Genomic DNA, 13849 nt, shown 5'->3' with positions numbered 1-13849 from the left:
GGCTGGAGTACAGTGGCCCAATCTCAGCTCATTACAACCTCTGCCTCCCAGGAGTGATTCTTCTGCTTCAGCCTCCCCAGTAGTTGGGATTACAGGTGTGTGCCACCATGCATGGCTAATTTTTTTTTGTATTTTTAGCAGAGACGGGGTTTCACCATGTTGGCCAGGCTGGTCTCGAACTCCTGACTTCAGGTGATCCACCCACCTCGGCCTCCCAAAGTGCTAGGATTACAGGCGTGAGCCACCTTGCCCAGACACTTTTTTGTATTTTTAGTAGAGACAGGGTTTCCCATGTTGGCCAGGCTGGTCTTGCACTCTTGACCTCAGGTGATCCACCCGCCTCAGCCTCCCAAAGTGCTGGCATTACAGGAATGAGCCACCGCACCCGGCCCAATTATTGATTTAAAAAAAATGAAGTGGGTGCAACAAACCGACATGGCACATGTATACCTATGTATCAAACCAGCAAGTTGTGCACATGTACCCTAGAACTTAAAGTATAATTAAAACAAAAAGAAGAAGAAAGTTAAAAAAAAGAAAAAAAATGAAGCATGAAGTAAAATTATTAACTGAGAACAGAGCGGATAGAGTTTATCTAAAAACGTTAAAAGGAAAACTTAAGACAAATTAAAACAATTTAATTGAGCAAAGAATGATTCTTGAATCAGGCAGACCCCCTGATCCAGAATAAATTCAGAGAGACTGTACTACTGCTGTGTGGTGGGAGAAAATTTATGGACAGAAAAAGGAAAGTGATGTACAGAAAATAGGAAGGAGGTACAGAAACAGGTGGATTGGTTAAATTTTGGGTGTTTACCTTACTTGAACACAGTTCGAACGGTTGGCTACCTGTGAATGGTTGAAGTATGGCTGTGGTGATTGGCTGAGACTCAGCTCCTTGTTACAAGAGTGGGTTACAGTTTGTTTACACATCCAGTGAGGTTACAGTTCACTACGGAGAAACTTAGGCCAAACTTAAAGTATGTAAGAGGCAGCTTTACACTAAACTTAACAAAAGAAAGCCTCAGAGTGGGAAAGTCAACCTAAGAGAGAAACCATTTATTTTGTGGGTAATGCTGAGTACCCATTTGAGGTATGAAATTATAAATAAGGCAAAAAGTAATGTTGAAGGAAGTAAAGGTAGTGCCAAGGGAGCAGAGGTTTCTTTTAGATGTTGGGCCACAGAAGACCATGGAGGCAGTGCCATTTTGAGCTGGGCCTCAGGTCTGGTGGAGGTAGGGTTAGTACTAACCTACTACCACCGAGGAGACTCGGGGAGAGTGAATGACAGTTTGTGGGAGACCTATATGTCCAGAATTCACCGACTACATCTTCTGATTCTTTCAGTGGAGACCTAAAAACCAGACTCTGAGCAGTAGCATAAGCCAAATGTTATCCTAGACCTGTAGTTTGGCCATATCCCACTGTAAGCATTGACATCACCACCTACCTCTCAGACACAGTTAACAGGCCTGAGGTGTGATGAAAAAAGAGGTGAGAAAAATAAAATCCTGAGGCCCCCCAACCAACCAAATGATTCGTCCCTCTTGGTTAGGACGAATCCTGGGCCCTTAGCCATGCAGGAACAATGGTGAGCCTCTAGCCCAATCAGGAGTGGCAGTGGGCACCTCACTGGATCAGCAGCACAGTGAACACCCTGCTGGACCTGGAGGGGTGGAAGTCAGCGGCAGGTGTGCCATGGCAGCAAACAGCAGTGATGGACAGCGAGCGAAAGCTCAGCTCAAGCTGTAACAAACATGGACCAGAAGAGTGTGCAGTTGCAAGATTTAATAGAGTGAAAACAAAGCTCTCATACAATGGGAGGGGACCCAAAGGGGGTTGCCACTCCCTGCTCAAATGCCTGGGTTTATATCCCCGATCATTGTCCCTCCCCCTGTGCTCTCAGGCAATATATGATTTGACTATTTCTTTATCTCCTGCTTTAGCCTAATTTGTATTTTAGTGAGCCCTCTTTACTACCTGATTGGTCAGGTGTGAGCTGAGTTACAAGCCCTGTGTTTAAAGGTGGGTACAGTTACCTTCCCCAGCTAGGCTTAGGAATTCTTAGTTGGCCTAGGAAATCCAGCTAGTCCTGTCTCTCACTATCTTGTCCACTTGGTTGTTTACTTTTTTAATTTAATTTTTTTATTTTTGGAGACAGTCTCTCTGTGTCGCCCAGGCTAGAATGCAGTGGTGTGATTGATCTCAGCTCACTGCAACCTCTGCCTCCCGGGTTCAAGCAATTCTCCTGCCTCAGCCTCCCCAGTAGCTGGGATTACAGGCATGCACCACCACACTCTGCTAAGTTTTAGTGCTTTTAGTAGAGATGACGTTTCACCATGTTGGCCAGGGTGGTCTTGAAGTCCTGGCCTCAAGTGATCTGCTGTCCTCGACCTCCCAAAGTGCTGGGATTACATGTGTGAGCCAGTGTACCAGGCCACTTGGTTGTTTAAATACAAGATTTGATTCTTCCATTTTCTATATGCTTTACTTCCAGTCCCTCACCAACTCTGCTCAACTTGATGCCCAAAAATATATCTTGAATATATCTACTTCTCTTCCAAAGTTTCTGATACATGGTAGAAACACAATAACTATGTAAAGAGTGGATGCATGACCGAATCTTCCCTACCTCCATTCCAGTCTAAGCTCCCATAATTAGTCAATCAACTAGCTTGTCTTGGTTCTTTTCCCTTAGACCTTCCACAATCTATTCTTCACATTACAGGGAAATTATTTTTTTCAAAACTGTAAATTAAAGCAGATTATTCTCTAGCTTAATATCCTTTACTTATTTCCCAATGCACTTTGAGTAAAATTCAAATGTTTCATTGTGCACTACAAGGCCACCTATATTTTGGAAGTTTCCTATCTCTCTGGTGTCTTCTTTTGCCTCTCTCTTACATCCTAACAATGCTGTAGCTCCCCCAACCCCACCTCCCCGCCTTTAAAGTTGAGGCATAAGACATTTCCTTTGTCGAGAAGTGTCTTTGTTTAACTGGCATTTTAAGGTTTCATCTTAAAGATTACACCCTTAGCCAGGTGCGGTAGCTCATGCCTATAATCCCATCAGTTTGTGAGGTCCAGGAGGCGGATCATTCGCGTTCACTTGAGCTCAGGAATTCAAGACCAGCATAGGCAACACGGCGAAATCCCATCTCTACAAAAAATACAAAAATTAACCTGGCCTGGGCACTTGTAGTTCCTAGCTACTTAAGAGGCTGAGGTGGGAGGATCGCCTGGGGCAGGGGGCGGGCAGAGGGAGGTCACAGTGAGTGGAGATTGCATCAGCAAGACCTCTTCTCAAAAAAAAGTCTCACGCCCTCCCCAGAAGCTTTCCTTTACCACCCAACTTCACCTTGGTTACTGTAAAACAGCTCCCTTTGTGTTCTCTTTCCAGCATAAATCACAACTATTTGTCAGTGAATTCCATGACAGAAAGACTTAGCTTTGGTTTGGCACATACTTGTTAAATGAATCAAGTGTTGTATTTGGCTAGACCAAAATCATTTTCCCTATCAGTTTGTGAGCAACTTGAGGGCAGAACCCTAAATCTTTCAAGCTTGCTGACCTCTAGGGGGGTTAGTCCAGTGCACGGTCTAGAATTGCTCAAATCAGCCTTTTGAAAAAGTGAATCCTGTACAAGGATAAAGGTGTGGATGGGAGTACAAGTAAGGGTGTAAAGATGAGCAGATTTAAGGAAAAGTCAGTCTAAAAAGAAAAGTGAGAAGCCAATTGCAGAAGACAGCCATTTCAATTCTTACGTGACGTCAGAGTAGACTTTAAGAACAAGAACTAACGCTTCTCCTGAGAGGAAAGATGGACTGCTCGCAGGCGTACGCCAGCTGGTGCCCCGCCCTCCCTGGGCCCCACCCACCGCCTGTCCTCACTCCCACCTTGAACCAGCCTTTTGCGCGCGTGACGTCATGGCGCCGTGCGTGGCCGCGGCGGTGGCGCAGGGGGCGGGCCCGCGGCGCGGCGCTGGAGGAGGAAGTGGTGAAGTTGTTGCTCTCTCGGCGCCTACCGCTGGCTCTTGGGGAGCAGAGAGGGGCCGCAGTCTCTGCGGCTGCGTCGTGCTCCCCTGCAGTCCCCTCCATGTTCCCCGGCGCCACCACTCCCCTTCCTAAGGCCGCCGCTTACCCCGGGGTCTATGGAAGTAATGGAAGGACCCCTCAACCTGGTGAGTGTCCCACAGAATATAGCGTCCGTCTTGGGTGCCTTTGCCTCAGGAGCCCGGCGCTGGCCCGGGCGAGTCGGCTAGCCCTTGAGGCTGGAAGGTTGGTTTGGCAGGGGTGGTCGCAGAGGCTGTGAGGGGGTGCTAGGCAGGCCCTGGCCCAGCTGCGGCTCCAGGCCAGTCACTTCAGACTTTGCCCTCTTGGGGGATCCCCGGGAAGCTCCTGGCGCCCCCTGCCGCGGGGCCCCGGGCGAGGGGATGCCACCAGCTGGGGCTGCCACCTCCTCTCTGGCTGGGGGAAGTCCTCCTAGCGCCACGTAGCCACCTCCCTACAGCCTGGAGAGGCACTGAAGCCGTCCAAGGCAGAAATGGTGTGTGATACTGGTTTTGAGTTCTAGCAGGAGGATCTGAGTTTAAGTCGCCACGCTTTGGAGAGATGGAGGAATGAATAGCCTCCTCACCCCCCACTGCCCCCTCATTTCTCACATACTTTCACATGCATAAACTGAGTCTACCTTCTTCCAAATATATTAGAGACAGCTGGGAAAAAGACAGCCGTTCCTGTTTTTAGCTCAGATTCATCAATTTAGGCTTCATGAAAGTGTAATAGGTGTTTGCTGTTCTCAGGAAAATGGCTGATAGCCTGTTTACTTGTGTTTTAAGGCGTTTCAGGTGTTGCAGTAAAAAAACAACAACAACAAAACAGAATCCCACTAACGGGAAACATGAGTTCTTTTCAGACTGGCCATTGCATGTTTTAGTTTTCCAGAGAGGTTACCCATTTTGGATGCAAAAGTCAGATTACTTAAGGATGCACGCAGGAAGAACTTCTAAGTCACAGGTTTGCAATTCTTTGCGATGGTGGAATTGAAAAAAAGCACTATAGAGGATTCGTTTCTCACATTAGAACTCTGAGCCCTAGTAGAACAGTAGAGTCTGGTGGTTTAAGAATGTAGGTTCTGAAGCTTTGCTGCTTGGATTTGAATTCTAACCTTGTCACTTGATAGCTGTGTTATGTGTTATCTTGGGCAAACTACTTGACTTCACTCTGCTTCAGGTTCGTTGGGAGGATTAAAGGAGTAAATAGGTGTAAAGCACTTATAACTGTACTAAGTACATAGTACAGTGCAAGAATTAGCGATTATTACCAGACCATAAGCCCTTACTTTAAAATCTGTTTGTAGAATAAAGGTTTGGACTTGAGCTTTAAAAGCCTAAGATTCTCAGACGAAATCACCGGTACTAGGTTAACTGTTGAGAGGCGCCCCTCCCAGTTTTAAGTTGGGTCTTGCCCCAGGTGGTAGGTAAGAGTTATTTACACTTAAGACTAATTGGACTACATTTGTGAGTTTTTTTTTAAACCAGGAAACTGGCCATGTGCCGTGGCTCATGCCTGTAATCCTAGCACTTTGAGAGGCAGAGGCAGGTGAATCACTTGAGCTCAGGAGTTCGAGACCAGCCTGGGCAACATGGCGAAACCCAGTCTCTACAAAAAATACAAAAATAGCCAGGCGTGGTGGCGCCAGCCTGTGGTCCCAGCTACTGGGGAGGCTGAGGTGGCAGGATCGCTTGAGTCCGGGAGGTGGAGGTTGCAGTGAGCCGAGATTGTGCACTCCGACCTGGGCGACAGAGCGAGATTCTGACTCAACCAGGGAACCGTCTTGCCCTTTTCTTGTTTTTAAGGCGACAAATAGTTTGCAATGAAATATAATGGATGGCTCAGTACTGAAACTTCATAGGAGTATTACTAGAAATAATCAGCTGTTTACAAAGTGCTTCAGAGTTCAGATGTCCTTGCCAAATGACCATTGGTTTAGTTCTAGGTAGCTTCACTTTATTTGGCTGCAGCATAACCCCTGCCAACTGCCCCACAAATGTGTGGTGTTTTATGAGGAGACTGGAACTGGGTGACAATTGCAGATGGAACTGCAGAATCACTACCAGTTTAGGAAAAATTAGTTAAATGGTGGCAATACTATTTAAATCCTTCTCTTTATAAAACGGAGTGAATGTCGACACACAGTCATTTTAAGCAGGCTAGTGTAACTCCATATTCCAGCCATAAAATTTATGTGGGCAAGTGTCAGAAATTTGGCATCTTGAATCTTGAATTCTTTTTTTTTTTTTTTTTTTTGAGACGCAGTCTCTCTCGGTCACCAGACTAGAGTGCAGTGGAGCGGTCTCAGGTCACTGCAACCTCCTATTCCCTGGTTTAAGCGATTCTTCTGCCTCAGCCTTCCGAGTAACTGGTATTTCAGGCATGCACCACCATGCCCAGCTAATTTTTGTATTTTTAGTAGATACATGGTTTCACCATGTTGGCCAGGATGTTCTCGATCTCCTGACCTCGTGATCTGCCCGCCTTGGCCTCCCAAAGTGCTGGGATTACAGGTGTGAGCCACCAGGCCCAGCCAACACCTTGAATTCTTAAACCATTTGAGTCTTGAAAGATTTGATTTCCAGCATAGCTGTTTATTGGAAGGTAACAATAGGACAGACATTGACAGTTACTTGAATCAGTACCAATTACAGGCCTCTGGCACTCAGAATTGTCACTCACAGTTTTATAAGATGGGGTTTTTGAAAATTCTGAGATTCCTTTTTTTTTTTTTTGAGATAGAGTCTCGTTCTTTCGCCCAGGCTAGAGTGCAGTGATGCGATCTGGGTTCACTGCAACCTCCGCCTCCCGGGTTCAAGCAGTTCTCTGCCTCAGCCTCCTGAGTAGCTGGGATTACAGGCATGTGCCACCACGCCTGGCTATGAAAATTCTGACATTCTTTTATGTGAGAACACCTAACTTAGTATCTAGTTGACTCAAGATGAGAGATAGTTCTCAATGTTATAATTTGAATGTCTTTGAAAATTCCGCTAGTATTATACAAGCTTTTTCTTTTTCTATACTCAGAGTTAGTAATGCAGTAAGCTGTGTCTAATGACATCATAGTGTCATCCAAATTCATTGTATAAGGACTCATCACAATACATGGATTTGTAATTATGTGTCCTCAGAGCATCCTCGGAACTTAGTAAGATGCGTTTTCCAGTTTTACAGATAAATAAGCCTAAGCTGAGATAATTAGGTAATTACTTAGGTCAGTGACTTAAATACCTTATGAATCACTAGTTATTTTGATATCAAGACTTCTTTCTACCAATGCTGCCATATTGTACTCATCATGTTCATTTCAATGTGGTTCTCATTTATATTGAACTGTAGATTCTGTGTTAGCATTTATTACCTCTGCTCCAGTATTGATTCTTTTATGTTAGGTTTGGCAGTAAGGGCCTTAGAAATTCCTCACAGTGAATTTTTAAGATCTGGAAGAGACTAGTTCGAAATATTCATTTTAATATGTATCACAGAGGTAATGGATTCTAATTGTCTGGTTATTGAAGTTTGTCAAAAGAAAAATTGTACTTCCACTAAAAAAAAAAATTGCTAGTCTTTGAACTCTGAGTAAGTTTGTTTCATCAGGGTTTTTTGGTCAATTTTTCTTTAAGAGACAGGGTCTTATTCTGTTGCTCACACTCAAGGGATCCTCCTGCCTGAGCCCTCCACAGTAGCTGGGACTACAGGTTTGCACCACCATGCCCAGCTAATTTTTTCAAAAACTTTTTGTAGAGTTGGGGTCTTGTTGTGTTGCCCAAGCTGGTCTTGAACTCCTGGCCTCAAGCAATCTTCCTGTCTCAGCCTCCCAAAGTGTTGGGATTGCAGGCCTGTGCCACTGTGCCCAGCCTGTCAGTTTTAAATATGGAAAAATTATAACTTAATAAAATTAGTGTATATTTAGATATTTCTTTCCATACACTTAATTTTGTCAATGTAACTACTGGTAACAAATGTCAAAACTTATGTGAGATAATTTCTAGTTCTTTGGTTTGTTTGCTGCTGATTTGGAAAGTGATGTCAGATCTTTATACATGACTATTGCTCATGTTTTGCTTACCTCCGCTGCAAAGGACAGGGTCCATGTGACTGCCTGGCCGCAATCGTTTTCTATGTGTTTAGCCCTTAAGAGTGCTGAGAATGTTTGTTGAGTAACAGCTTCCCTCCAGAGTGGTCAGTTCTCACATCACATGAGGTAGTTAATGAAGCCTGTTTACTTTCCAGCTTCTGTAAGAAAAGTAATCAGATATCATGATCCAAGGAATGGCCTTGTGCATACCTGGAGTCCTTATAACTATCCCATTTTAATTATATTGGCCTTAAAATCTTCAAGGTAAAAAGATTTGAACCTCTTCTTTGTACCCTGAAAAGTTCCAAGGAAAATTTATTTCTTTGTTACAAGCTGAGCTAGGCATAATGAAAGCACTCTGGAAAAAGGAGGTAGAGAATACTAAGAGATACCCAGCAGTTATTGCTAAGTGGTGGGATTGGCATCGGACATGTTATGTATATATTTTATCTTCCTCTTAGTAGCTAAATATGAGATATTCCCCCCTATTTAAAGATGAAATGATCATGGTAGGATATGAAAGCAAGATTGGGCTGGGCACAGTGGCTCACCCCTGTAATCCCAGCACTTTGGGAGGCTGAGGTGGGTGGATCACCTAAGGTCAGGAGTTCAAGACCAACCAGCCTGGCTGACAAGGTGAAACCAGGTCTCTACAGAAAATAAAAATTAGCTAGGTGTGGTGGCGGGTGCCTGTAATCCCAGCTACTTGGGAGGCTGAGACAGGAGAATTGCTTGAACCCAGGAGGCAGAGGTTGCAGTGAGCCAAGATCGTGCCTTTGGACTTCAGCGTGGGTGACAGAGTGAAACTCCATATCAAAAAACAAAACAAAACAAAAATTAGCCAGGTGTGGTGGCACATGCCTGTAATCCCAGCTACTTGGGAAGCTGAAACAGGAGAATCGCTTGAACTCAGGAGGTGAAGATTGTGGTGAGCTGAGCTCACACCACTGCACTGGCACTGCACTGCACTGCAGCCTGAGCTACTGAGTGAGACCTTGTCTCGGGGGAAAAAAAAAGTCTTTTCTGGAATTCTCCAACACTTGAGCTATTATCTTAAGTATAATTGCATTATATTAGACAGTCAATTCAGTGCTTATTGATTTGAGATAACTGTTTGCTACTTGTTTGTAGGAGACACACATTGATTGGGAAAGGGCGAGTGAGTGAGGTTTCTCTTTCAACTGAAGACCCTACCATAAGGTCAGGTGAATATTAGATTTTCCTCTGCTGCCTTTTCAGTACAGTGTTCATATGGTGTTCCTTTTCTTTTTTTTTTTTTTTTGAGACAGAGTCTTGCTCTGTTGCCCAGGCTGGAGTGCAATGGCACAATCTCAGCTCACCACAACCTCTGCCTCCCGGGTTCAGGCGATTCTCCTGCCTCAGCCTTCTGCGTAGCTGGGACCATCGGCGCGTGCCATCATGCCTGGCTAATTTTTGTATTTTTAGTATAGATGGGGTTTCTCCATGTTGGCCAGGCTGGTCTTGAACTCTTGCCCTTGTGATCTGCCCGCCTCAGCCTCCCAAACCAAAGTGCCTGGATTACAGGCATGAGCCACCACGCCTGGCCTAGTGTTCCTTTTCTTTTCATCTTTACTTAACAGCTTTCCCCAAGGACACAGAAAAAAATAAATCAAAAGTTATAGAAAGGAATACTGTTTTCTTTTGGGAAAGAAGGTAGTATTGAACATGTATTTTTGGAGCAGTTAGCATGTGGAAGTAAAAGGTACTTGTCAGTGATGGCAGTCACTTAGTAACCTAGTTGTTGTAGCTAGGATTTTTGTTGGTTGTAGTTGATGAAAACCCACTTAAAATTAGCTTAAGCCAAAAGAGATAATTTATTGGACTGCAAAGAAGGGTGCAGGAAGGGCAGGGGTATAATGTAGCTTGGTTTATGAACGTATGGAGCCTGTCAGACTTAATCAGACTCTCCCTCTCTCTTTTGCCTTTTCAGGCTTGTCTGCTTCACTCCTGCTTTCTGCAAACCTATATTTCTACCTGGCTAGCCTCTGAATGTCACATTAATTAGACTTTCTTGATATTCGCTGCTCCTAAGTTTGAAAATCTGGAGAAGGGATACTTTAGGTATCCAGACGACAAGGTAATACAAGAATGTGGGCCCAGTATGGTAGCTCACACCTGTAATTCTAGCACTTGAGAGGCCAAGGCAGGTGGATCGCTTGAGCCCAGGAGTTCAAGACCAGCCTGGGCAACATAGTGAAACCTGGTCTCTACCAAAAGAAAAAAAAAATAGCTGAGCATGGTGGCACATGCCTGTGGTTCCAGCTACTTGAGAGACTGAGATAGGAGGATCACTTGAGCCCAGGAGGTTGAGGCTGCAGTGAGCCGTTATCATACCACTACATTCCAGCCTCTGGGTGACAGAATGAGACCCCGTCTCAAAAAAAAAAAAGCAAGGGAACCATAAGAGAAAATATATTTACAGTTCTATCTATAGTTATCAGTACCATAAGTTTATGTCAGCTGTTTACAAAATGAATCATCTGTCAGAAATAATGGGCAACCACGGCTGTAGACCTCAATCTAACGTAACCCATCAAACAATTAAAAAAAAAAGAATGCGAGGAGTCCCACAGAATCCATATGGATTGCCTAGGAAGTACAGAGAGGTGGGACTGTTTTATTGTGAATGTCATAACTTATTTTGAATTACCAGAGAAACATATTTATGGACTTATTACCCTTTTCTTTTTGAGATAGTATCTTCCTGTCCCACAGACTAGAGTGCAGTGGCGTAATCACGGCTCACTGTAACCTCAACCTCCTGAGCTCCTGATCCTCCTACCAGTCCCTCCTGTAGCTGGGACTACAGGTGCTCACCACCACACCCAGCTAATTTTTCTATTTTTTGTAGAGATGGGGTCTCACTGTGTTGCCTATGGTGGTCTCAAGCAATCCTCCCACCTCGGCCTCCCAGAGTGCTGGGATTATAGGCATGAGCCACCGTGCCCAGCCTTTTTTTTTTTTTTTTTTTTTTTAGCCTCACTCTGTTGCCCAGGCTGGAGTGCAGTGGCGCAGTCTCGGCTCACCACAACCTCTGCCTCCCAGGTTCAAGCGATTCTCCTGCCTCAGCCTCCCGAGTAGCTGGGACTACAGGTGGGCGCCACCATGTCTGGCTAATTTTTGAATTTTTTGTTGAGACGGGGTTTCACTATGTTGGCCAGGCTGGTCTCAAACTCCTGACCTCGTTATCTGCCTGCCTCGGCCTCCCAAAGTGCTGGAATTACAAATGTGAGCCACCGCTCCCGGCCTCAGCCTATTACTTTTAATGGCTGTGATTCTGCCAAGAACAGTATTTAAAGAGAGACCAGTTTTAATATGTATAAACTGTAAAAGTTGTTTTAAAAATAACCACCACCAAGATCGGTTTTCTGTAAAATCTTCAGTTTATAAAAAATGCAATTTAGCTGGGCATAGTGGCTCATGCCTATAATTCCAGCACTTTGGGTGAGTGAGGGAGGAAGATTGCTTGAGCCCAGGAGTTTGAAACCAGCCTGGGCAAGATATCAAGACCCCACCTCTACAAAAAATAAAACTTAGCTGGATGTGGTGCCATGTGACTGTATTCCTAGCTACTCAGGAGGCTGAGGTGGCAGGATTGCTGGAGCCCAGGATATTGAGGCTGCAGTGAGCTGTGATTGCACCACTCCGCTCCAGCCTGGGCAACAGAGCAAGACCCTGTCTCAAAAATAATTAAGATGAAAATTTTTTTAAAAATGCAATTTAGTCTAGACCCAACTATATTGTCAACTTCTTGATGGCAGGTACTTCCGTCACTTCTATTGTCTTGTAGTACTTAACGAGGGATATATCGAGTATGTACCAGTACCAGGCACCATTCTAAGCACTGTGATGTTTCATCTAGTTTAGTTTTCACAAACTCTTTTGTTTTTGGTGCCATCAAATTTACATAAGCAGACAATAACTCTCATTTTAGAGATGAGAAAACTGAGGCAGATAATTGGGAAAGCCGGGCTCCTGTGTCTCATATGTGGTCAAACTGAGATTTGAATGTTGGCGGTTGAGCTCTATCGAGTCTGTGTTTGCTGTGTGTCTAGTAAGAACATAGTAGGAACTGTACTTAAAATATGAAATTTGATTGCTCTGGTGCTAAATAACCCAGAGGAGATGGTGTGTTTTTGTTGAGCTCAGCAATAATCTGAAACTATAATGAGATTTAACTCCTAAATTGGCAGACTGATTAGAGATTGGACTCTACATGGGGATGTTTTAAGGGAGTTGGGAGAGCCATGAAGACCTGCTCTCACTGAGAACTTTTTATTTTTTTGGTGTTCCATTAACAGTTTATTCTGTCATCACAGAGTTTGAAGTTTAATTATGGAGCTACATAAATATCCATAGTATAAGATAGAAAGTGATTGAAGTCATCAGTGACACACATAGAAAAAAGGGGTTAGAATGAAGTAACCTGAAATAACATCTCATCCCTGCTTCTTAGAGTGTATCCATAAGCCAGAAACTTTGACTTTTCCTGGGTGGAGTCTCAAGCCGTTCTCCAAACCTCCTGAATCGGAATCTTTTTTTGTTGTTGTTTTTTGAAATGGAGTTTCACTCTTGTTGCCCAGGCTGGAGTGCAGTGGCATGATCTTGGCTCACTGCAACCTCTGCCTCCCTGGTTCAAGCGATTCTCCCTCCTCGTCCTCTCAAAGTGCTGGGATTATAGGTGTGAGCCACCGCGCCTGGCCTTTTAGAATCTGTATTTTAACCAGGTGATTTGTATTTTTGTTAAAACCTAGAGCCTTTTGATTTAATACCACTTGCTTTAATAGTATCAAAACACGTTCATTAGAGAAATTAGGTTAATCATAACTGCTTGTACATACTAGCTTTCTTCATCATGTACATTCTGTTCCCAAAAGATCTGTGTAATTTGTGGGTACTAGAAAATGCTCATGTGTTCAGAATGTATTTTTTGCTCAGTCCGAGTCTCCAGGTTAAAATTCATTCATTTTAAGCCCCGAGTCTTTTTTTTTTTGAGACTGTCTTGCTCTGTTGCCCAGGCTGGAGTGCAGTGGCATGATCTCAGCTCACTGCAACCTCCGCCTCCCAGGTTGTTCAAGCAATTCTTGTGCCTCAGCCACCTGAGTAGCTGGGATTACAGGCATGTGCCACCACGCCAGGCTAATTTTTGTACTTTTAGTTGAGATGGGGTTTCGCCATATTGGCCACGCTGGTCTTGAACTCCTGGCCTTGAGTGATCTGCCTGCCTCAGCCTCCCAAAGTGCTAGGATTACAGGCGTGAGCCACTGCGCCCACCCTACCCAGTCATTTCTTGTGACCTATTGTTCCCAGGCATATGTTAAGACTTAGAGGAAAATGTGATTACTACTTAAAGAATAAAAAGTATCTGAAATCCTCTAATTGAAAGGCACCAATCTTGTCTTTAAGATTGTTGCTTGTTTCTTACGAAAATAGAAGCAGGGGGCGGTGGGGGGGGGGGCGGGGAAGGCAAACAGCAATGTATTTGCTGGAAGTGCTGTTTTCTACTTTTGTCTTCACCTGTATTTTATACTGAGTATGATTTGTAAACATGCCCAGAATATTTATAATCTCAATTGCAAACGTGATTCTGTGAAGTATTTTATGCAGCATCAAAGGGACATGTCTTTTAAAAGCATCCAAGACAAATCATTTTTCAGCTGACAGATTTGTTTGTTTTTGTTTTGTTTTTTTTTTTTTT

At 44.2% G+C, this 13849-nt stretch overlaps 1 protein-coding gene across 1 annotated transcript in view; it reads left to right on the top strand.

Annotated features, from left to right (window-relative positions):
- Positions 1-3926: 3926 nt before the first annotated feature.
- NRBF2 (nuclear receptor binding factor 2) overlaps positions 3927-13849 on the top strand; it is a gene marked incomplete at its 3' end in the record, with an annotated part of 21832 nt that continues 11909 nt past the window's right edge. Inside the window, exon 1 of the mRNA XM_011944099.1 lies at positions 3927-4180. Within this exon, the coding sequence (XP_011799489.1) occupies positions 4151-4180 (30 nt within the window). The remainder of the gene's footprint in view (positions 4181-13849) is intronic.

The sequence above is a fragment of the Colobus angolensis genome, unplaced genomic scaffold, assembly GCF_000951035.1.
Source record: "Colobus angolensis palliatus isolate OR3802 unplaced genomic scaffold, Cang.pa_1.0 Scaffold226, whole genome shotgun sequence".
NCBI classification, from domain to species: domain Eukaryota; kingdom Metazoa; phylum Chordata; class Mammalia; order Primates; family Cercopithecidae; genus Colobus; species Colobus angolensis.
This window is presented reverse-complemented; position numbering and strand designations above follow the sequence as displayed.